Source organism: Leucopleurus acutus (assembly GCF_964270905.1).
Source record: "Leucopleurus acutus genome assembly, chromosome: 19".
In the NCBI taxonomy this organism is placed as follows: domain Eukaryota; kingdom Metazoa; phylum Chordata; class Mammalia; order Artiodactyla; family Delphinidae; genus Leucopleurus; species Leucopleurus acutus.
The window spans coordinates 55,909,119-55,933,973 of NC_139161.1; the positions used below are offsets into that span (position 1 = coordinate 55,909,119).

The following is a 24,855-nucleotide window of genomic DNA, read 5'->3' on the forward strand; positions in this document are numbered from 1 at the left end:
CCTTACTCAACAAGGTAAAACGTTGGGAACCCTATGTCGATAATATCATTTAAGACCAGGTGCTGTTCTATTATGAAATCCCCAGTTCTGAGAACTTGTGCCCTGAAGTGTAGCAGCAGCTTGTTAAGGGATACACGTGCGCTAGCAGTTGACTCTGGACCACACTCATGGATCTCAGTTCACTGAAAGGACGCTGGCCTTTGAGTTGAACCTGGTGTGTTTCAGAGCGGTCCTCAGGATCGGTAGATTCGTCTGTCTGGTGTTTACAAAAGGACAGAAAAGGATGGAGGCAGGGCCCTTCCGGGTCTCCAGTGCGTGGGCACACCTCCCTCCAACGCCTACTGCAGCTCCATGATTGTACCTCTTTACCTAGTTTCCATCCCACCGATTACTCTTCCCCCCAAAAGGATCTTATCATTTTTCCCCAAAAACACTAAATTCCTAAAGGCCCCCGTGGTCCTCACTGGGCCAGTCCTATGGCCCTTCCCCAGCCCTCAGTCCTCCTTGGTCATCCTTCTTCCCATGCTCAGCCCTCAGTCATTCTCTCCTTTGGGGGAAAAGTAGGATTGGGACTCTTTCAAATTAGAGGAAGTTCAGTGGCCACCAAATGTCAACACTGGTAGATAAAATGTATCTTGGGCTTTGATATCAAAGGTTTCTCTATTCCTTACACTTGGAATAAAAATGCTTAGGTTTCGTCGAGTTTGTTTCAGTTTGGCAGCTGTAAACCTAGAGGAGGACGTCAGGTGTATGATGGTGCTCTGCAGAGCGGTGGCCCCTCACCCTCCACACCCCCGCAGATCATCGATCCAGAGAGACAGAAGTAGCTCCTCTCACCTGGAAGACTTTATGCTAAGTGAAATAAGCCAGACACAAAGGGACAAATACTGTGTGCATCCACTTCTGTGAGGTCCCTGGAGTCCTCAAATTCATAGAGGCAGAAAGTAGAATGTTGGTTCCCAGGGGAGAGGGGAATAAAGGGTGAGTGTTTCCTGAGTACAGAGGTTCAATTTGAGGTGATGAAAAAGTTCTGGAGATGGGTGCTGGTGATATTTGCACAACATCGTGAATGTACTTAATGTCACTGAACTGTACCCTTACGCATTATTAAATGGTAAATTTTATGTCATATGTCTTCTACAAAGATTTTTTTTTTTTTAAGTAGTCTATCTCTGGATGGGAGCTCAGATCACGTAGGACTGGAGATGCCTTGGCCCCAAAGAAAACATAGTCCAGCTATGATGTGCCTATCAGAGCCCCTAGAGGTGGTTTCCTTGGCGCGCACATGCTCAGAATCATTGGCTGGTTATAGTTACAGTAATTAACAGAGGTATAAGGAGATGGTGGTGGTGACAGTGGGAACTACCATTTTTTGCGTATAAACTATCGGTCGGCCAGCTTTCAGAGGTTTGCTTTAGAATTGAGTTTGGGAGTGTTCCTTCCTCTGCCATTTTTCGGCATAGTTTCAGAAGGAGAGGGGTTAACTCGTCTCTAAATGTTTGATGGAATTCACCTGTGAAGCCACCTGGTCCTGGTCTTTTGTTTGTTGGGAGTTTTTAAATCACAGTTTCAATTTCAGTACTTGTGATTGGTCTGTTCATATTGTCTATTTCTTCCTGGTTCAGTCTTGGGAGATTGTACCTTTCTAAGAATTTGTCCATTTCTTCCAGGTTGTCCATTTTATTGGCATAGAGTTGCTTGTAGTAGTCTCTTAGGATCCTTTGTATTTCTGTGGTGTCCACTGTTTACTTCTTTTTCGTTTCTAATTTTATTGATTTGAGCCCACTCCCTTTTTTTTCTTGATGAGTCTGGCTAAAAGTTTATCAGTTTTGTTTACTTTGAGATTTGCTTTAATTTTTGCCCTACAAGATAAGTTTTAAATGTAAACGTAATAAATCAGGATCTTAAAGAGGTTAAGTGAAATGCAAGTTAACCAGCTTCTACGTGACAAAACTGGGGCTTGAACTCAAGTGACTGATGTCAAAGGCTTTGCTATTGTCATTCTTGAGAGTGGAAAGGGGGCGGGGGGCGGGGGGGGGGGTAGATGGGAGAAACCTGAACTGGGCTTGACTACTGGGTGTATGGGGAGAGGTGTCACCTGGGAGAGTTACAGCAGTAGCAGAAATTGGGAGGGTAGACTGAGGAGATGGTTTCAAGGTATGTTGGCAAGTTCATTCAGTTTAGAAAAGTTGAGCACAAGTACCAGGAGGACAACCAAGAGAAAAAGTCTAGCCACTTTCCATCAGTTAGACGTATATCAGCCTCACTCAGCTCACCTGTGCCGTCAGGGATAGGAACAGAAATCTTGGAATCGTTTGTATAGTGGGGAGGGTTGGAAGTAGAGCAGCAAGTGAGATAGAAGGAGAACAAAATGGAAAGAGTGGGAGGGAAGGATGGAGAAGGCAGAAAGGAAGGAGAGAAGAGGAATAAAGGAGGTGAGTGACGGAACCACATTTAGGGAAAGGAAGAAATCAGAGGACTTAATGAAGGTAACCCTCAAAAAAAGTAATCAGAAAGGTAAGGCAATGAAGGTGATGTTTTCCAGAAAAATGCTTATGTTTTGCTTCATAGAAGTGAAAGGGGAAGGGCTTTCCTGGGGGCGCAGTGGTTGAGGGTCCGCCTGCCGATTCAGGGGACACGGGTTCGTGCCCCGGTCCGGGAGGATCCCGCGTGCCGCGGAGCGGCGGGGCCCGTGAGCCATGGCCGCTGAGCCTGCGCGTCCGGAGCCTGTGCTCCGCAACGGGAGAGGCCACAACAGTGAGAGGTCCGCGTACCACAAAAAAAAAAAAAGAAAGAAAGGAAAAAAAAGAAGTGAAAGGGGAAAGGCACTGAGAAAAAAATTTGATTTCTCATTAAAAAGTTCTAAGTGGAAATTTGACAGTATATGGATTTTTTTGTATCCTGCTTCTAACAAACTGGAGAGTCAGAGAACCAGAGAGCATGGGGGGTCAGGGGAGGAGAGAGAAAGTAAATGGGAAGTTTAAAAAATTGGGAAAATATTTGATGGATATTAAGAAATAATTATTCATATTTTTAGGTGTGATAATGATCTTATATCTATATTTTTAAGTACTTACTTTTTAGACAAAGATACCAAAATATTTACAGATTAAAATATATAATTTGCTTCCACATAATTCAGGAAATGTAGGGGAAGAAGTAGTTTGGGGTGTAAATCAAACAAGATTGGCGGATAAATGAAACAAATGCGGGCTGATAATTGTCAGAGCTGGTTAATGGGTTTGTGGGTTCACTACGCTTTTCTGTTTATTTTTGCGTATGTTTGAAATTTTTCATAATAAATGGTTTAAAGTTTTATCAACGATTACAACCCCAGGGAGGGACTTCCCTGGTGGTCCAGTGGTTAAGACTCTGTGCTTCAAATGCAGGGAGTGCGGGTTCGATCCCTGGTCGGGGAATTAGAATCCCACATGCTGCATGACACAGCCAAAAAATTAATTAATTAAAATAATAAAACACCAGGGAATGTAAGAAAGAGGTTTATACCAATCTTTGTCCCAGGCAAGCCTACACAGCATAATATTCTGAAATTTATAGCAAACTGGACTGAACAAGTATTCATTTTATTTTAGAATATGACCTGCATTATTTAATAATGTTTAAATTATTCAGTGCCAGAGCAGATTCTAAAAATAAACGTAGAACTCATTAATTTTAAGTAACTCTAAATTAAAACAGTAATGAGCTGCCATTTTGCACTTTTTCAAACCAGCGAATCTAAAAGAAAATGGTAAAACAATGCTAGCCAGGCTAGGGGGCCGAGAGCCTATTTTATTGCTTGTGGTACGGTAAGTTATTGAAATCCTTTTTGAGATAACTTTTAAAGTAACTCTTAATGTAATCTATATTCACTAGTGAAATATGAGAGTGTATAAAAAAGTGAAGAGTATTTTTTTTTTTTGGCTGCACAGCATGTGGAATCTTAGTTCCCCGGCCAGGGATCGAACCTGCGCCCCCTGCAGTGGAAGGCGCAGTTTTAACCACTGGATCAGCAGGGAAGTCCCAAGTATTTTAAAAGACAATTAACTCACAGATTCTGTATCCTTCTAGCCTTAAAATATGCATGAACGTGTTTGGTTTTAAAATAATTAGTTTAAAATAATTATGTGAGCGTATACTTCGGGCATGCTCTTTTATTTTATTTATCATGGACTTTTTCATAACGTTTAATATTCAATAAGATTTTTCTTTTTAATACTGGCATATCATTTCTCCACCTCGTTGACATCCCTCTATTGGACTTCTAACTTGCTTACAAATTTTTGCTATTAAAAATATAATTTGTGGGCTTCCCTGGTGGCGCAGTGGTTGAGAGTCCGCCTGCCGATGCAGGGGACACGGGTTCGTGCCCCGGTCTGGGAAGATCCCAGATCCGCGGAGCGGCTGGGCCCGTGAGCCATGGCCGCTGGGGCTGCGCGTCCGGAGCCTGTGCTCCGCAACGGGAGAGGCCACAACAGTGAGAGGCCCGCGTATCGCAAAAAAAAAAAAAAAAAAAAAAATATATATATATATATATATATATATATATATATATATAAAATTTGTACACACATTTATTAATTTCTCTAATTATCTCCCCAGGCTAAATACATGGGAGTGGAACTCCTAAACCAAAATATATAACTATTTTTAAGAACTCTTGATCCATATGGCCCCATTCCTGTCCTGAACATTTGTGCCAATCTATTCCCAGAGGTAGTGTGTTAGGGCAGCACTTCTCAAGCCTGAATGTGCCCAGTGAACCACCTGGGGCTCGTGGTGAAACGCAGATTCTGATTTGATAGGTGTGGGGAGGGGCCTGAGATTCTGCATTTCTCCCGTAAGCTCCAGATGCTGTCTGATGCTGCTGGTCCCAAGACCACACTTGGAATAGCAAGGTATTAAAAAGCTTTTTTTTCTTAACATTTTTATTCAATTATTTTTCTGCTACTTCACTGACACAGTGTTATTATTCATTTCTTTGTCGATTTGGTGAATACAAAGCTAGGTACATACTTATTTTATTTGCATTCCTTGGAACGCTAATGATGGTACACATATGTTATTGGCCATTTTTCTTTTAATTTTATCTTTTGTTTGTGAAGGATTGGATCATGTCCATTACCCAGTTTTATACTGGGTGTCAGTCTTTTTCTTTTGATACATTGAGCTTACGAACACTTTATTACTTGCCCTGCAATTATTGTTTTAATGAGATGGCTGCTTGCATTTGCATTTTCTTCCAGTATTTTTGACTTATAGTTTTCAATTTTTGTGGTCAATATTTTTATTATTACTTTCTTTGCTTTGAGGCTTAAAAGATCTTTCCCTGCAAAGTATCAGAAGCATATTTCCCTATAGATTTCTGGCTGTTTTATGGAATTATTGACATTTAGGTATTTAATATATTTCCCATTTTAATTACAAAAGTAATATGCTGATGTGGGCTAGTTTGGAAATACAGATAAGGAGAACGATTGTTAACATTTTAGCATATTTTTATCTAGACATTTTCATCTTGCAAGCATAGGTTTAAGTATATATATATACACACACATATACACATACACATGTTTATATAATTCTTATAGAAATAGAATCAAGCAATTCAAACATTTCTCACTTAATCATGTACCATAAATAATTACTCATTATTCTATATCAACAAATAGCATCAGTTTTAATGGATCTAAAGTGTTCTATCATGTCTATCATATTTTTACATATCTGTGATTTATGAACACATGGAATTATTTCAACCCTGCAATTTTATATAATATATATATATTATATAAAATTGCAGGGTTGAAATAATTCCATGTGAATCAACGTAATAATAATAGCAAACACACTGCACTAATAATTTGCGAGGCACTACTCCAAGCCCTTTACAAATTTTAGGCCATTTTAATCCTCACAAAAATGTATAAGGGAGGTACTGTCAGACCCATTTTACAGAAAGATCACTGAGCTGGGAAGAGGCAGGGCCAGGATTTGAATGATGGTCTCATCTCCGCACACACTTCTCTCAGTATATGACTGTTACCAAGCCAGTCAGTAAAATTAGGACATCGATGGTGAGGCAGAACTGCAAGGCTGAGAACCTGGTCCTGAGACCAGTAGCGTCTGCATCCTCTGGGAACTTGCTAGAAACCCAGATTCTCAGCCCCCAACTCAGACCTGCTGAATCAGGAACCCCGGGCTGGGGCCCAGCTGTGCTGTAATGCTCTTGCCAGTGGTGGCAGAGAGGTGGTGGACAGGGCACTCAACTAGGATGCAGAGGTCCTGGGGCGTCAGCCTGCTTTGATGTTGTGGGTTGAGGGTTGATGTCCAAACCCAGGCAGGTATCAGTTTTCTCACCTGTAAAGTGGGGACAAGGACCCAGATGGGGGTTGGAGAGCAGTAGACCAGATAACCGCCGTGGTTCATTTGAGCTGGACATTTCTATAATCTGGACCCGTGAAAGCATGGTGTATGCCAATATTTTCAAATCAGTAAACTTGTGCAAAACCGTCGAACATCTGGTGTAGGGGAGGAAATCGGAAACAAGGAAGGGGACATTATAAAATCCCATTCGTGATGTCTTAAAGTTTCTGTAACAATAAATACATTTTTTAAAGATTGTCATTAAGCAGCACTAACGACGGCCTGGTTTCTTTAGGTCTCTGAGTTAAGACAGCAGCTTCGAATACGAGGTTTGCCGGTGTCCGGCACCAAGACGGCCCTCATGGACCGGCTTCGGCCCTTCCAGGACTGTTCTGGGAACCCTGTGCCCAACTTCGGTGACATAACGACTGTCACTTTTCCCGTGACACCCAGCAACGCGCTGCCCAATTACCAGTCCTCCCCGTCCACCGGCGCCTTGTCCAACGGCTTCTACCACTTCGGCAGCACGAGCTCCAGCCCCCCAATCTCGCCCGCCTCTTCGGACCTGTCGGTGGCGGGGTCCCTGCCGGACACCTTCAACGATGCCTCCCCGTCCTTTGGCCTGCATCCGTCCCCAGTCCACGCGTGCCCCGAGGAAAGCCTCATGGGCAGTCTAAATGGGGGTTCCATCCCTCCCGAGCTGGACGGACTGGACTCCGAGAAGGACAAGATGCTGGTGGAGAAGCAGAAGGTGATCAACGAGCTCACCTGGAAGCTCCAGCAAGAACAGAGGCAGGTGGAGGAGCTGAGGCTGCAGCTGCAGAAGCACAAGAGGAGCAACTGTCCCGAGAAGAAGCTGCTGCCTTTCCCGGCCGCCCCCATCAAGCAGGAAGACGCCACCTCCAGCTGTCCGTTCGCGTCCCCGCAAATAGCTGCGAAAAGACAGAGCGCCTGCTCCGAGGGCCAGCCGCCGGCTCATGAAGATGCTCAGCTCCTGCCCCTCGGGAACGCTCACTGTGCGGAGCCCTCGGGTCAAACCAGCGTACTTTCTTCCACATTCCTCAGCCCGCAGTGCTCCCCGCAGCATTCGCCCCTCGGGGCTGTGAAAAGCCCGCAGCACATCAGTTTGCCCCCCTCGCCAAACAACCATTACTTCCTACCCGCATCTTCGGGCGCCCAAGGAGAAGAGCACAGGGTCTCCTCACCTGTCGGCAGCCAGGTGCGTACTGCACAGGTAAGAACTCCTGGCCCCATGCCTGGTGAACCCGTCTTCCTGGAAGCGGGACGTGGACGTGCAGCTGCTACAGAGCTGACGTTGGAACTTTTCACGGGGAGGGTTCGCCACAAACCCAGTAGCAGCTGCCCGACGCCACGATGCACAAGCCTTTACAGTAGAACGAACTCGCTTCCGAGACTAGCGTGGCTTGTTCGGGAAAGGGCTAGATCATGAATGGTTTTGGCTTTGTGGGATGTACAGTCTCTGTCACAGCTTCTCAGCCCTACGCCTGGATCACGAAAGCAGCCATAGACAACTGGTAAACGAATGCACGTGGCTGTGTTCCAGTGAAACTTTATTCACAAAAACAAGCCAGGGGCTGGATCTGGCTCGTGGGGCTGTTCCCAGGACCCCTTGGTATCAAGCCTTACCATAGGCCAAACCAACTCATCAAGAGGGCCAGAGAGGGAGTTACCATGGCCATGTCATGGTCTGCACGGTGCAGATCTTTACCTACGGTGTGCCAGGCTCTGTTCTAGTCTCTGGGGATTAGTGCTGAGCTGGCCAAACAAAATCCCTATTCTCATGGGGAGACAGATAGTAAACAAAAGGTATAAGTAAGTGTTTAACACGTTAGAAGATGATACATTTTACAGAAAAAAGGCAGAGAAGGGAGATTAGGAGTTTGGAAGTTTACAACTTTAAAGGGAAGGGCCCGGGACATTTGAAGGAGGTAAAGGAGAAAACCTTGTAAATACTTGAGGCAAAGACATTGCAGGTGAAGGAGGAGCAGCAAGTGCAAGGGCCCTGTGGTAGGAGCACGTGTGGAATGTTCAAGGACCAGAAAGAAACCAGTGTGTTTGGTGCAGAGCGAGAGTAGGGATGGCTTAGAACAGTGACCCGTTCAAAGACTAGACCAAGGTGACCATCCAGGACTTTCCTTTTATCCATGAAAACGAAGAATTATTAGGAAAGTCTCTTTGAGAAAGACAGTTACGTTATCAAAAGGTTCTGGAATCCATGTTATTAGAAAGGGAATAGGAAAAACACTTACATTAATTGGATGCCTGCCGTGTACCGGGTAATAAGAGGCATGTACATGAGTCATCTCATTCATTGTCACAACAACCTTACGAGTTCCAATTTATCACTCTTTGCTATTGAGGAAAATAAGGCCCAGGGAGGTGAAGCCAGTTGCCCAGCGTCACAGGAACCTAGGTTTATCAGATTCTAAAATGCATGCCCTTTTCCCACTGAATATTCTCTACCCTGGGCGTATGAGGCGTGGCCATAGGTAAGGCGAATACATTTTTATGAACCCACGAGAACAACACATTCACGTGAATGGTGCTCAGACCTCAGTCAGCACTCTGGGAGGAGCTGAAACTCACACGGATTACCATCCTCACTGACAACAGGTATTGAGCGCCTCATGGCCTAGGCAACAAAGGTGAAAATAGCTCTTGAAATATACAGCTGTGGACCAGAAGGGGCTCAACTGAAGGATATCGATACTCTCAAGAAGAACTACCATTTGTACAGTCATTGATGGTTTACAAAGCACTCTTTGTAAAGACATGAATGATTCCATAATAAAAAAAATTAAAAGGTAAAGAGCAATATAGGATAACATCACTGATGGGCACTTTTGACATTAAATGCCGCCCAGAGCATGGCAGTGGGTATTGATCATGAAGTGCTAGAAACGTCTGGAAGGCTTTGCAAAAGGGTTGAACTTGAGAAGTGGAGTTGGAGAAGGAGGGTCAGGAAAAGATCATTCCATGTGAGGAAACACAGGGCCCGGAGGGGTTAGTAGAGTTTAAGCTCGCAGAGGGAAATCGTACCCGACTGTGGAGCGTCTTGAAGACTTATCCTGGTTAGATGTGGAGACCCTACGATGTAGATGTGTGGAAACCATGGAAAGTTTGTGAACAGGAAATGATACGTCCAAAGCCAGATCTGAGACTTTGGTGATGGAATTCAGGGAGGTTTGGAAAGATGAGATACCAGGGCAGGGACTAGTTGTCTCAGCAAAGGTTACCCTCAGATATGCTGCTGGTGGCCATTTAATTTGTCCTTCTTCCTTTCTACAGAACTCAGGGGCACGTGAGGGCCATCCTTCAAGCTTCTCTCCCCAGCCTTCCAGCCTTCACCCCTCTTTCTCTGGAGCCCAGGCAGACAGCAGTCATGGTGCCGGGGGCAGCTCTTGTCCCAAAAGCCCAGGTGTACAGCAAAAGGTAGGCACCTGGGAAGAGGTTTAAACTGGGGGTTGGCTTTGCCTCTTCTCTCTCTGTGGCCCCTGTTCTCCAAATGTTGAGGTTCAAAGGCAGAAAGAAATTACATTTTGGATAGAAACAAGTCCACTTGAAAAGGACAGAAATGGATGTACAGATAAAAGTGAGGGTATTCCAAGGCACTGTTTCCAGGGTTCATCCCAGAAATCATGCCGACTAACACGGCCTTGGTATGTTTGCGAAACATCATGGCAAACAGACCTGGTTCAGTGAAGTTCAAGATTGGAGTCAGGGCTCATGGGAAAAAAATGTGGAGAAAGAAGTAGTGGGTCCTTGGAAAGGACTGGAGAGATGCAGAAAGTTGGAATCACGGTGCAAAAGGGAAGAGATGTTACGTGTCAGCAGGTGGGACAATCGGGGATATAAAAGATGCGGGACACAGGGAATTCAAGGAGCAGTGGGAAGATGGTAAAAAGGAGACAAACGGGCTTCCCTGGTGGCGCAGTGGTTGAGAGTCCACCTGCCGATGCAGGGGACGCGGGTTCGTGCCCCGGTCCGGGAAGATCCCACATGCCGCGGAGCGGCTGGGCCCATGCGCCATGGCCGCTGAGCCTGTGCGTCCGGAGCCTGTGCTCCGCAACGGGAGAGGCCACAACAGTGAGAGGCCCACGTACCGGGAAAAAAAAAAAAAAAAAAAAGGAGACAAACGTGAGACGGCCATGACACAAAAGTGCTGCAGGCCCCAGGGCAGGGCATCCTGAGGGGACAGAGACCCTGAAAGGTCCCGGGCACTGCACAGAATGCTCTCACAATCCCCAAGGCTGGCTCATGAAGAGATACCCTGGCAACACCTGCCTGCAACTGTCTGCATATACATCCACTTGGGAATGAAACGGGGTGGGAGATAAATCACTCTGGAAATTCCTGGGTTGGTGCAGCTCTTCATGTCGGATTGGATGGACCCTTTGCTTTATTTTCTTTTCTCATCTCGCTTTCTCCCAACAGACAGGGTGTATCCTAGAGGGGGGAAATGAATTTTTGAGGTTCCCATCCTGAGACGCCTCCAGCTTTGAGTCCGTAGTGATGTGTACCATTGTTAATATGTATCTGTGGTATATATGTAACATAAATTTAAGCCCCAGCTTTTGTTTTGCCTTAAGTCAATGTTTGCAGAATTTCGCCTTGTAGTTTCTAAAACAGAAGCTGTACCATTTCCGACGCATGGATTGATTGTCTTTCTCTGCGTTTTACTCACCCAGATGGCTGGTTTACACTCTTCTGATAAGTCAGGGCCAAAGTTTTCACTTCCATCCCCAACTTTTTCTAAGTCAACTTCAGCAGTTTCAGAGATAAGCCAGCCTCCATCCTATGAAGATGCAGTAAAGCAGGTAAGCACATGATTTGGTCTTTACGGAAGAGTAGGCTGACTCAGTGGACGTGTTTTTACATGATGCGGCCTCACGCGTGGAGATTCTGTTGTTGAGCGTGTCTGTCACCTCCCTGCTGGAATGAGCAAAATGTCTAGATGCTCACTGTGGGGATGTGTTGTGTGTGTACAGATGCTGCCTGAGGCAGAGAGAGAAGAGGTTGGCTGGGCGCCCAGATGCCTGGGCTGCGTGCCAGCTGCCTCTCCCACTACCGTTGGGCAAGTATTCAACTTCTCTTACATAAAATGGGGACGATATCTACTGCATAAGGATTTCAGATGATGCAGCATTTATCACATTGTCCAGACATGGGATAGGTACTCAAATATACGAGAGTAATTGCTGGGCCAGTCGTTTCTAAGTTTCTTCCTAGCTTCAAAGTTCAGTGATCCTAGTAAAATATGAACGGTTGTAGAAGCTGGGTAATCGTGGAGGTTTGTGGTAGCCTCCACTTCCATTTATGTTTGGAAAATTTTCAAAGAATAAGTAAAAAAAAAAAAAAAGGAAAGAAAAAACCAGCAATGCGTGATCTTATATTTCAAATGGCCTGAATGTGGATAAAGTGTCACGTGGCCCTCCGTGTGTGCTCAACCCAGAAAATACCATCTCCATCGGTCGCTGCCCCCTGGTATCCTGCAGAGCAAAGTCAGCCTGCAGTTCGATTTCATTTAGATGAGAGAGTGTTTTAAATATCGGGAAATTTTATGCAAAACGTAGGCTTTCCCATTTCTGAAAAAAAATCAGAGAACTGGCAACCCGGAGGCACATCTCTGCCAGACAAACATTGCCTGAGACAAAGTATCGTCGCCTCCTTGGACCAGAACGTGTGTTCTAGCCTCTACCCCTCTCTCTCTTGCTCTGTGTTTGGCTCATTTACGTTACCTGCCAGACCTTGTAGGCATTTAATGCAAATGATTCGTTCTCTAAGCAGTGCTCTCACCCACGTTGATCATTGATGCCTGTGTTTATTGGGACCCAGCTCTCGGAAGAGTGAGATCAAATTATGCCTCTGTTCTCCCCATTCCTGTCCCCTGGTATCTGTAAACATCAACACATCCTTCTTGGTTTCAAAAGAAAAAAAAAACGGCCAGGCAAAGTGGACTTCCATAAACGGACTCCGCTTCACAACTCAGATGAGCCAGGGGGGAAGGTGTAGTCCCTACAAACGTTGATAGATTCCACAAGCTATCACAATGAGGAACCAGAGAAAGGTGAACCACGTTCTTGGGTCACATCCTCAGCAACCAAATGGGAGGCAGAGCTGAGTCACCTCATTTCTTATTTTGTTTATTTGGGTTCTCTCTCTTTTCTTCTTGGTGAGTCTGGCCAGAGGTTTGTCAATTTTGTTTACCCTTCCAAAGAACCAGCCTTTGGTTTTATTGATTTTTTTCCTATTGTTCTTTAATTCTTCCTTCCTTCTGCTGACTTTAGGTTTTGTTTGTTCTTTTTCCAGTTCTTTTAGGTGGTAAGTTGAGAATTTTCTTGTTTTTTTGAGGAAGGCACGTATCACTATGAATTTCCCTCTAAGAACTGCTTTTGCGGCATCCCATAGGTTTTGTACGGTTGTGTTTTCACTGTCAATTGTCTCTGGATATTTTTAAATGTCCTCTTCGATTTCATTGTTGACCCACTGGTTTTTTTAGTAGCATGTAGTTTAGTCTCCATGTAAGCATTTTTTTCTTCTTTCTTTTTCTGTGGTTGATTTCTAGTTTCGTGCCATTGTGATCAGAAGCGATGCTTGAACTAACTTCTGTCCTCTTAAATTTGTTGAGGCTTGTTTTGTGTCCTACCCAAGTCACTTCAAAGTGATAAAAAAAATGGCCATACTATATATGTGTTAAGGTGCCCATCTCCTGGGATGGAAGCTTCTCAAACAACTGAATTCACTCTGAAGAACTCTGGGCTGGGGAGCATTCTGCCTCCTTTTCCCCTTCTTTTGTTGTAATAATAGATTGTTTTATTCAGTAGTTTTCCTGTCCAGAATTCATACTGAGCTTTAATCACACATGGTTCAAAAACCTTTAGTCAGTGACACCCATATTCATAGCTGCATTATTCACAAAGGCCAAAAGGTGGAAGCAACCTAAGTTGGTTGAATGGATGAATGCATAAACCATTGATGGATGTATGGATAAACCAAATACATATTCTGTACATGCAATGAATATTACTCAGCATCCACAAGGAAGGAGACTCTGACATACGATACATACAGCGTGGATGCACCTCGAAGACATTATGCTAAGTGAAATAATCTAGCTGTAAGGGGAAAAATGCTGTATCAATCCACTTATCCGAGGTACTCAGAGTTGTCAAATTCAGAGGGACAGGGCTTCCCCGGTGGCGCAGTGGTTGAGAGTCCGCCTGCCGATGCAGGGGACACGGGTTCGTGCCCCGGTCCGGGAAGATCCCACATGCCGCGGAGCAGCTGGGCCCGTGAGCCATGGCCGCTGAGCCTGCGCGTCCGGAGCCTGTGCTCCGCAACGGGAGAGGCCACAACAGTGAGAGGCCCGCGTACCGCAAAAAAAAAAAAAAAAAATTCAGAGGGACAGAAAATAGAACGGTGGGTGCCAGGGGCTGGGGGAGGATGCAATGGAGAGTTAGCGTTTAACGGGGACAGAGTTTCAGTTTTGCAAGATGAAAAAAGTTCTGGAGCTGGACCGTGGTGACGGTGGCACAACAATGTGAATGAGCTTAATGCACTTGAACTGCACACTCTGAAATGGTTGAGATGGTAAATTTTATGTTGTGTGTATTTTACCACAATTAAAAACAAACAAACCCTAGCCAGACCTACTTCAAAAGCCTGTTGTGCTGCTTCTAATGATTTCCTACAGAAGCGGTTGCCATTTTTTAACTTCTCTGTTCTCCTTTGGTTACTTTGCAATAGCAAATGACCCAGAGTCAGCAGATGGACGAACTCCTGGATGTCCTCATTGAAAGTGGAGGTAAGACATCAGGATGCCCTGCACCTGCATGTACTCTGGGGAGCAAACCTCAGGATCAAGGTCAGATGCTCCTTGTAAGCTGGACCAAAAAGTCGTCTCAGGGTTGAGTGTCACTTCCTCTCAGCCTCCCGTCCGCATGTGAAGCAGAGATAATGTGAACAGAAGGCATAGATGATGATTCCTCACTGCCTCTGTCCCGTTGTCCTCAGAAAAATTTTCATCAGTCATTTTAACAGTTTTCATCTTTCAGCTCAGTCCGTGTTTCCCTAAATGTTTTCTCCTGCTACACCACTTGTCCCTACTGTTCTAATCCCAACGTCCCCCTCTTCTTAATTATAAGAAGAAGAAAGCAGAAAAGGCAAGTTTTGTGCTACCTACTCAAAATGAAATTTAATTGGTAATCTCCCACTGATGGCCCATTCATGTTCACATGGCATTCAAGTAAAAAATGGTCAGTGTGTTCTTTTTGCCTCCTTTTAAGTCATTCATTTATTTCTTTTTTAAAAATTACATAGTATGTGCCTAAAATTTGAAACCACACAAATGAGTAGGATCATGTAAGGAGAACGTGTGCATAGAAAGAAAAGACTCCAGATCTGAGCCCTTAAGTAACGACATTTAAAGTTTCAGGGAGAAAAGTGGCCAGGCATCATACTAGGTTCAATACTGTACCAGGCACAGTCTCCACCTTTAGGGGGTTTGCGGTCTGGTAGGGGAGATGGGGAAAAAGCAAGTAAACAGGCAATTCTTCCATTGTAACAAGAGGGAAAAAGGAAAAGGTGGACACAGGGGTATGTATCGTTGTAAGTTTTGTAATGGAAAGATGAGTGGGTTCCTATCAGACACCCTTATATTTTTAATGAAGTATGTTGGCAAGGTCTGCAAAGAGTCGGGGTGCAAGAGGGGAGCACGGGAGGTTCCAGGAAAGAAGAACAGTGATGAATTGATCACAAGTGAATTGAGTTTTCTGGAGAAACACAGTAGGATCCCTAGGCAGTATTAAGTGCCCCTCGTAGGCATGACATCATGAAGTTAAAGAGAAACCGGGCAGCTTCATTGTGTAATTTTTCTCTTGAACGTCCAGCCGATCCAGGGCAGGCTCAGAGAAAACAGATGATAAGATTCATCCAGATGCGGGCTTTTGCCAAGGGAGTGTGGTGATGGGAGAAAAGGACAAGGGGATTGAGGATATCTGTGAGAGAGTAATTACAATGGTGGCTCAGGAGTATAGACGGGACAAGAAGTAAAAACCAGAAGGGGCTGATGGATGGTGATAAAACAGAAGAGTTGGTAGGTTGGGGTGAGCCCAGCTGGCTGAGAACTTGTTGTTGTGGGGTCCTTATGAGGGGAGCTAGAGGAATAGGAGGAGATGGACAGAGAGTTGGCAATATTGATCGAAATCGAGCTTTCAGGGGGATGCAGTGTTTGGGGACAACAAAGTCCAGGCTGTGTCCGGCAGAATGGGAATGGCGGAATCAGCTGGGTTGGAGGGATGGAGTGTCAAGGAACGGAGAGGCCAGCTGGACAACGGGTCACTTCTGGGGATGCTGAAGGCACAGAGGATGGCAAGAGTTGGAGTGGGAGGAAAACAATGAACCGGAAGTAGAGTTTTCAGTGGATGAAGAGGAGGGGCCAGGAGACTGGGGGGCGGGGGCGGGGCCAAGGAGAGCAGCATGACCCTCGAATCCACTGAGGAGGGCTTCCCTGGTGGCGCAGTGGTTGGGAGTGCGCCTGCCGATGCAGGGGACGCGGGTTCGTGCCCCGGTCCCGGAAGATCCCACGTGCCGCGGAGCGGCCGGGCCCGTGAGCCATGGCCGCTGAGCCTGCGCTCCGCAACGGGAGAGGCCACAACAGTGAGAGGCCCGCGTACCGCAAAAAAAAAAAAAAAAAAAAAAAGAAAGAAAAAAACCACTGAGGAGTTAATAAGAATGAGGGGGAGTGACAATCAGAACGTGGCAATGGGAAAGGACCTGATGACCCATCGTCTGGCTCTGCAGCAAAGGAACCCCCAGTGAGGGTGTAACGGAGGATGTAGTGTCCTCAGGGGACAGCCAGGTGTCAGTGAAGAAGCAGGTAAAAGAACCTGCTTTGAGCAATCAGTAATCACAGAGTGGAATTTCCAGCAGGAGAGGGTTTGGGTAGAGACCCAAGGGAAGAACTGAGGATATACAGAGCAGTTTGGGGATCAGCCTGGGTGATGAGCAGTGACCCGAGAAGCATGGCCATCTCCTGTGTCTACACGTAAGTCATTCATTCCAGAGATTCATGCCCGTGTCATGCTCAAGCGGAAGTGCTTGAACAATTCCCATTGTGTTTTACCAACAGAAATGCCAGCTGACGCCAGAGAGGATCATTCATGTCTTCAAAAAGTCCCAAAGATACCTGGGTCTTCTCGAAGCCCCACTGCTGCCCTCCCCGCCAAGCCCCCGGCTTCCTTTGAACCAGCCTCTGCAGGAGGCCAGCTCTCCTTCGATCACTACGGCGCCGAAAGCAACGAGCACCTTGAAGTCTTATTAAATTCCCAGAGCCCCTTGGGGAAGGTGGGCGACGTCGCCCTTCTGAAAATCGGGAGCGAGGAACCCCCTTTCGATGGGATGATGGATGGATTCTCCGGGAAGGCTGCGGAAGACCTCTTCAACGCGCACGAGATCCTGCCGGGCCCCCTCTCCCCCATGCAGACTCAGTATTCACCCTCTTCCGTGGACAGCAGTGGGCTGCCCTTAAGCTTCACGGAATCTCCTTGGGAAAGTATGGAGTGGCTGGACATCACGCCCCCCAGCTCCACCCCGAGCTTCAGCTCCCTCTCCACCGGCGGCCCCAGCATCTTCAACATCGATTTCCTGGATGTCACGGATCTCAATTTGAATTCCCCCATGGACCTCCACTTACAGCAGTGGTAGGTGCCTGCTGCAGCGTGCTACGGAAGACCAGTGGGAACCCGGTGGGGGAGAGCACACAACCGTAAATACTTACGTTATCCAAAAGAAGGAGGAGGGGGGTGGAGGAGGGGAAGGAGAAGCCGGAGAGAATTAAAAAGAAGCAATGGAGACTTCTGTGACAACGAACAAGAGCAAATCGGAGTCTTTTCTATATAGATAGATAATGTAATATTTACCAGCCTTCAGTGACGGTTCATGATTTCAGCAGTGCACTCAAAAATATGCTTTTTCAGACCAAGAATGCCAAAAAAAAAAAAAAATTCTTCCACTGCCTTTTCAAACACCAGTCTTTTTTCTAGCCCGTACTTTTTCTCAGGCATCGTTGGGGCATAATCTCACTTTGTAAGCTTTTCTCATGAATTTATTACACATACCGTGGAAAGAAGATGTGAGCTCTCTAGGGAGCACAGGGAAGCCAGGCCATCAGAGGTGACGGAGGACGTACCCATGACGGAAGCTGCTTCCTGTCTCTCCGTCACGTGGCTTTCAAAATAGAAGTCAGGCCCAGTGTCAGGTTCTTAAGGCAGAACAGAGGGACAGGACCAATCCATTCCCAGGGGAGTGAAATGAACTCAGCGTCCCTCAGCCACAAAGCTGCCCCGTTGCAGTGGCCCCAATTCTATCCCACAACCGACCCACTTTTGGCCTCAAGAACCCCACCTAGAATTTCCCTCCTTCTCAACCAGTAGCGGAATCATTCCCACTGTCTCCGTGGTGATAAGCGTTGTGAAACAGGTGAGAGCCCTAAAGCAAGAAGAAAAGCAAAACCTTCTGCCGTAGACAGTTCTCCAGCACAACCCCCTTTAGTGTCGAAGACTAGAGAGGACCACGTAGGCAGACCAGAAGGACCTCCCGAGCCTCAGGAAGCCGTATCAGAGATCATTCAGACAGGACTAGAGAACATCGTTTCACGTGTCCTGGAAATAAATACCGTGGCTTACTATAACAGGACGATGATAGAAGTCAGGCTGCTTTTCTTGTTTTCTTATTGGTGGGAGGTGGTCCACCTCTGTTTACCTTTCTCCCGCTCTGCTTTTCTTTCAAGATATCAGTCCTTTCTTGCTCCTCTGTTGGAGATCTTTCCTTTTCTGCCCCACCATCGGGATAAGAGAACTTCTGCCTTCTAACCAGCTGTCATACCCCTAATAAAGCCATATGTTAAAAAGCTAAAAAAATCGAGGTTCTCCTGGAGAACTCATTCTCCGTATGCGTAATCTGCTACAAAAGGAAGTCAAAAGAATGCCCTCAGGAAGAAACCAATGACTCGGCCCATTAGTCACAAAGCTGTCTCTACCCTCATTTGATTAATAGCAATCCCTGATTTGGGTTGCTCTGGGGAAATCGGAAATCATTATATAGTAAAGATAAATACGAATCATAGTTACAAGGAGAGAGTATTTCAGGTCTGGGTTTCTGAAAGAAAACACAATTGCACGTTGAAAAGGATGGAAGGAGAAAAGACGACGGTCTCGTGTGCATTCCTCATTACCTCTTGTGCTTTTGCTGGGAACTGAAAAACTTAACTTGCAGGATCGTCTCCCTAAGGCTCACTGTGGTTCCAGCTCACCGTTTCGTAGTGTTGCATGCTGTAGAAAGTAGCTATCGCTGTTTTTATTTTTTATTGAAATCACTAAGGCACTGTTTTCTTCGTTTGTAAAAAAAAAAAAAAAAAATTGTTCACTGTGCACTTATGGAGAAAATAACCAAACATGTTGTGATTTTAGAAGTTCTCTTTTTGAAAAAAAAAACCAAAGATTTAGAAGTCATTCCATTGTTAACTTGTAAACGTGTGTGAACACAGAGTGTTTTTGGTGACTGCTACTCTGAAAGCTGCCAGATCTAATTGGGGGGTGAGGAGGGAAGGAGAGGGATATACACACACACACACACACACATATGCATGTGTGTATAGATATATACATATGTATATGTATGTGTGTCTATAGGTATGTGTGTATATATGTATCCATGTATACACATACATATGTACATATACATACACATATGTGTATGTGCGTGTATCTTCAAGGCAGTGTTAGAGTTCTATACCAAAAGCCTTTAAGCCTCCATCTGCTGTGAAATGATCTTGCCTTTTCTCACTGCGAGTTCCTGATTAATCACCCAGATTACACGTTGCCTCTCTGTTTATGACTCATGGCTCCAACCCAATGACTCACAGCCACCTGCTTACCATGAACAAGCGCGTCTTGACTGTGATGTGAAAAGACGGAAGAGCATCACCGTTGGTCGCTGGAAAGGGTACTGCCATCTCTCACGGGAGAGCACCAGTGGAAGATGACAGTTGTTTTACATTCCTCCATCTGCGTTGTGCTTTAAAAGAGCCACACGGTACACTTTGCTTTTATCAGAACCAAACATCTAGAGGGGAAGATTGCCAGTCTCTTCTTTGACGATGAAGCTATGGAGAAGAAAACCTTCGTGACACATTCCTCACGTTTGTGTGTTCCTCAGACGTCGAAGTTGTATTCAGATCTTGATAAAGCTCGCTGGTCCGTCCATTTCTCCCATGCCACGTTGTGTGATTTTTTTAATGTTATTTTTGTCCCCCTTCCTTTGGAAAACAATCGCACAGCAATCTCTGAGACTCTGGTGTGAGTGTCAATTATTTTTTCCTTTGGGTATTTCTGTCTGAAGTGCTAGACTTGGTTAGGAGGCCCCTATCTTTGTAAGACTGTGCATTTTCATTGGGATGTTTTTAGGATATTATCAGGCACTGACATATACGCCTCACAGTGAAGACATTCGCTACTACAGACCAACACACAACCCAGAGCAGACTCCTGGATTGTTGTTTTTAACCTCCTCCCACAGTCTTCACCCGCCATATTCGCTGTCTCTTCGTAGATCAGATATGATATTTGCAAGATAAAACTGAGGATAATTGGGAGGAGGTTGAGGATTTTTTTTTTTTTTTAAGTTCTTTTAAACTCTTAGTTGTGTCTCCTTTTCTGGTGACAAATTGAGCATGACTAAAAGATGTACAGAGACTTAGGAAGATGGCCATGGTCAAGGTCAGCTTGAAACTAGCCACATGTAGTTCTCTTAAGACCCCTGGGACCCCCCGTGGTAAAGCAGACCTGCAGACATTTGCAGCTTTTCCCAACTCTGGTGCAGTAGGTTCACGCTTATCCAGTGGAGTCAGGAAATTGCTTTGTGCAAATGATTTCATTAAGCCAGTGCTCATTAGAAGCTCTGCTTCTGACAGCGTTATTGAGATGACACACACTCTACTATAAAGCGGGGGGGAGGAAAGAAAGAAGGAAGGAAGTTGAAGGAAGGAAGGAAGGAAAGAAGGAAGGGAGGGAGGGAGGGAGGGAGAAAGAAGAAAGGAAAGGAAAGGAAAGGAATGGAAAGGAAGGGAAGGTCCTAACCTCTCAGTTCAACTAAGGCTCTGCATTATGAAAAGCAAATTGCAAAATTTTGGATGAGAAATGATTCTCTCCCATGAAATGATTGCACTGGTAAATGAGGAAAGCAAGAGGGTCTTCACCTAAATAGTCAAGGGTCTGGGAACTGGTGGCCTTTGCCATTCAGAAACATTTATTTCCGATCTGAAAAAAATAATCGAAAACCTACCCCAAGCATTCAAGACAGTCCTTTTCCAAAAATGTTCAGACACCATCAGCTCTTCTAGAAACCAATGCTGGCCTAGCCGAAAACTCCCACATCCAATTTACTCATCCAGTGGCTAAGTACTCGATGTCTCACCTGTGCAAAGCACGCAAACCCCCAAATGGATAACACCACGTAGACTCTGCACAGATGGTTCAGATTTTGAGTGATTGGGGAGTTGCAGGAACACTGGGAATCTCTCAGTCCTCCAACCAGAAACCCTTTACCTATGGTGACAAAGGGATCTGCGTTTTCCCGGAAGGTGGAGGGGAGGGCCCCTTTTTAGGGAAAAGCTGCGCCCATGCTAACATTTTTTTTTTCTTCTCAAACAGCCTCAATGTGTCACTTAGACATCTTTCCTTACTTGTACCACTTAAATCATCTATGAGAGCTTTAGGGTTTGTTTTCATTGCCAGATACAGAAGCCTCTTGAAAATCAGGGAAGGGTAAAGGAAACTTTTTTTTGGCCTCACCCCCTAATCTTGATCTTCAGAACAAGCTCTCCGAACCAAAGGGACACTTAAGGGTGGGGGGGGGGGTGTCCACGGAGAGCCTCCATCTTTTAGGAGAAAAGCTGCAGGTTTGCGAGGGCAGCGTGGTCCCCCTTCAGGGCTTGGCTGTGGTCCTCACAGGGGAAGTCCACAGATGCACACAGTTTGCTATCAGCTATGAGAGAACTCGGATTAAAAGAGTCTGGAGTGTTCATTTTCCTATAAATGCAGTAGAAACCAACAGGGCGGTTCAGATGCTGAAACTGCTAATGCTTTATTAGATGATATTACTAGACACACAGAGTCCAGGTCCTAGAACAAGACGGTCCTGTGAGTCTGAGAGCCGCTCAGTGTGGTGAGAAGCTGGGTTCGATTCTGGAATCCACATTTTCTGAGCAACCCTGTCTAGACTGGGACTGCACATTAGGAGATGATTTTAAGACAGCAAGAGGTCTGAGAAAAATGTCTCTATCATCTTGCAGGGAAATTGTAATAGGATTCATTGAGTTTGATAACATATGAATAAGTTCCCTCCTGATTGTAGGAGTCGGTGGATTCTAGGCTTCTAGAATTCTGCGGATTAAGGCCAACGCCTGATTGTCTCTTGTGCTTATTTGAATCACCTCCAGCCTCATGGACGCTGGTCATGTGAGTTTCCTGTACATGTTTTAACAGCTCCCGGGGGTTGATGGGAAAAGGGAGGATAAGGATGAGGATCCTGGAGGCTGTTCTAATGTTTTCCAAAGGAAGGGAATCCACACTGCTGCCCAGAGTTCTCTCCAGTGCGCCCGCAGTGGGGAAGGAGGGCAGTGTGTGGCTGGGTACTTGAAATCCTCCCTTGGCGAAACACCAAGAGACACATTGTGAAGAAGTCAGAAGAGACAGCATACGTTCTCTGCAGGGACCCTGCGTGGTGGAGTTTTCACGTCGGCCTCCTTTGCTCAACGATACGTAACTAGAAAGAAATGTGGGTGACCAGGAAGAGAAAAGAAGCAATGGCTAAATACCAAAGTTGGCATGTGTTCTTTTTTAAAAAATATATGTATATTTTTAAATAAAATGTTTATTTTAGAAAGAGATGGAAGCTTTTTTCTTAACTATGTGCTGTACCAGGCATTGTGCTGTTATTTCACTGAATTCTCACAATGGTCCCATGAAGCGGTACCGTGATCATCCCCAGTTTACGTTGAAGAAACAGAGTTTGGAAAGGCTACGTTAATCGCTTAAGGTTACACGGCTCAAAATTGGCAGAACCAGTAATCGCACTTTACTTATCTCCGATGTCCCTGATCTCAAACACTGTACGTCTCACCCGCACTTACCACTGATGATACTAATAAAGTGAGGACTTCAGTGAAAAGGAACAGAGTCTGCAGTTACATACATGCTGTTAAAACACACGGACAGATAAGTTAGCCAACCCAATGTTCTCATCAGTTTCGCAGCTGAGCAAACCGAATGGTAACGTAGAACAAATTGGGCATCAAGGTGATCTATAAAATCTGTAGAGACTCCCCAAGGAAGACTGAGTTTTTAATCTTCTTTTCTCCCCTAAATTTATTCCTGACCATCATTTTCTCATCAGTGCATATATAAACCAAATGGAGGAGCTGAGATTTTGTGAAAGAGCCCTGGAATGGGGGGTCCTCAGCTCTAGTTCAGACTAGCATTGATCTTGCCCCATGCCATGGCTCTTCCTTCCCTGTTCTGGCCTTACTTTCTTGTGGGTTCTCCCCGCTTAGAAGCAAGAAGGTCACAGGTGGCCAGAAGCCCCAGGTGTTCATCCTGCCAGATTAGCAGCTCCAGCAAAAAGAGTTTCTCATTCCTAAGAGTCACAGCAGAAATCTGACAGCTGTCTCTCAGTGGTCTCATCCATGAACCAATCTCTGTGGCCATGAGCATGAGATACAAATTCATCCATAGGGTCTGGATCTCCTGTTTAGCCCTGAGCTGCGCTGTGGGACCATTTGAATCTCGTGGACTGACAGTGGAGAAGGTGAGCTTTTCTAAAGCAAGGTTGAGGCGCTTTTACCAAAAGGTGGCAAGGATGCACAAACCATAGATTACTCTATACAACCCCTGTTGATGAGAAGTTTGTCACCTAGTGGAGGAAACAAACAAGGAATGACAACGTAGCCTAAGTTGCTTACATGCGGGTAAGTGCATACTGCTCCCATGTGGTATGCGGTAGAGAAAGGGCATTTAAGGAAGTCTTGGGTGGGGAGGATGGTCAAGAAGGGCTCTCCAGAGGACCACCAAGCAAAGATAGTTACAACAATGGAGTTAGCCAGGCCAAAGCAGAGGAAGAAAGCATTCCAAGCAGAGGCAACAGCCTGTGTAAAGGCCTGGAGATAAATGAGAATTTGCCATAAGTGTGAACTTATCTTTAAAACATGAGGGTATCATTGGAGCATTTTAAGCAAGGAAGTGCTATAATAATCTTTACACTTTATGTTTTAATTTTTATTGTTTTATTATTTTTATTTAATTTTTATTATTTTTACTGTAATTTTTTATTGAAATATACTTGATTTACAGTGTTTCAGGTGTACAGCAAAGTGATTCAGTTACACATATATATCTCTATTCTTTTTCACATTTCTTTTCCATTATAGATTATTACAATATATTGAATATAGTTCCCTGTGCTATACAGTAGGTCCTTGTAGTTTATCTATTTTTATATATAGTAGTCTGTATCTGTTAATCCCAAATTCCAAATTATTTAGAAAGAGAACTCTGGCTATAGTGTGGAAATGGGTTGGAGTGACAAGGATAAGGGAAGGGCAGCCGAGTAAATTGTGAATTCGTTTGATAAATCATTGGTGCCCTTCTTATTCTACAGGCATGAGAACTTCAAGGGGAATTCAACATGTTGAATTTAGTACATGAGGAATGATGGAGTAAGGCTAGGGGTGAGAGTGATGGTAGTAACCTGAGAACCCGTAAAAAAACAGCCCACAAGCTGATGGTAACTTGCTAAGAAAACGGTCGTAGCAATAGAGAGATTAAGGTAGATTTGAAATAGAATGGAAAGTATGGGGCTTGATCACTGGATGTGGTGAGCAAAGGAGAGGATTCGGATCTGGGAGGGGTAGGTGGTTGTCCAGTGTATGTTCATCCCATTCACAGAGGCAAAAGGCCAGAATGAGTGACTTAATAGGAAAAATTGTGAATTTGAGTTTTGAGCGACTACTGCCTGTAGGACACTCAAGTCAAAAGCACTCACGAGAGAGGTCTGGAACTCAGAGTCCTTTGTGTAGAGATTTAGGGATGGGAGAAGTCAGCATACGGAAATTAACTGAAATCACGGGGATGACTATGAGCTACACAGTGTGTGGAGTGAGAAGAAAACAGGACGCCGAGGACCACCACCACGTAAGGTATTGGTGAAGGCGAGGAAAGGGCGTGGCTAGAGAACCAGGAAGAAGACCGGAAGAAGGTGGTATCCCAGGCACGGAGGCGGGAGAAAATGTCAAGAAAGAGGGAGTCTTCAGTCGTGTCCAGTGCTACTGTTTCAGTAAGGTAAGGATTTAATTTAATAATAAGGAGGTGGTGAGAGCATCTTGGGTGCAGTGGTGAAGCCGGGTGGATGTAGACC

At 45.2% G+C, this 24,855-nt stretch overlaps 1 protein-coding gene across 3 annotated transcripts in view; it reads left to right on the forward strand.

Annotated features, from left to right (window-relative positions):
- Positions 1-17,091, forward strand: part of MYOCD (myocardin) — a gene marked incomplete at both ends in the record, with an annotated part of 89,863 nt that extends 72,772 nt beyond the window's left edge. For 2 of the 3 annotated variants that reach the window (XM_082859875.1, XM_082859877.1), the window contains 5 exons: positions 6,662-7,600; positions 9,676-9,819; positions 11,076-11,204; positions 14,134-14,191; positions 16,517-17,091. In XM_082859875.1, the coding sequence (XP_082716001.1) occupies positions 6,662-7,600; positions 9,676-9,819; positions 11,076-11,204; positions 14,134-14,191; positions 16,517-17,091 (1,845 nt within the window). The remainder of the gene's footprint in view (positions 1-6,661; positions 7,601-9,675; positions 9,820-11,075; positions 11,205-14,133; positions 14,192-16,516) is intronic. The other variant, XM_082859876.1, reaches the window with a different exon arrangement.
- Between the last annotated feature and the right edge of the window lie 7,764 nt (positions 17,092-24,855).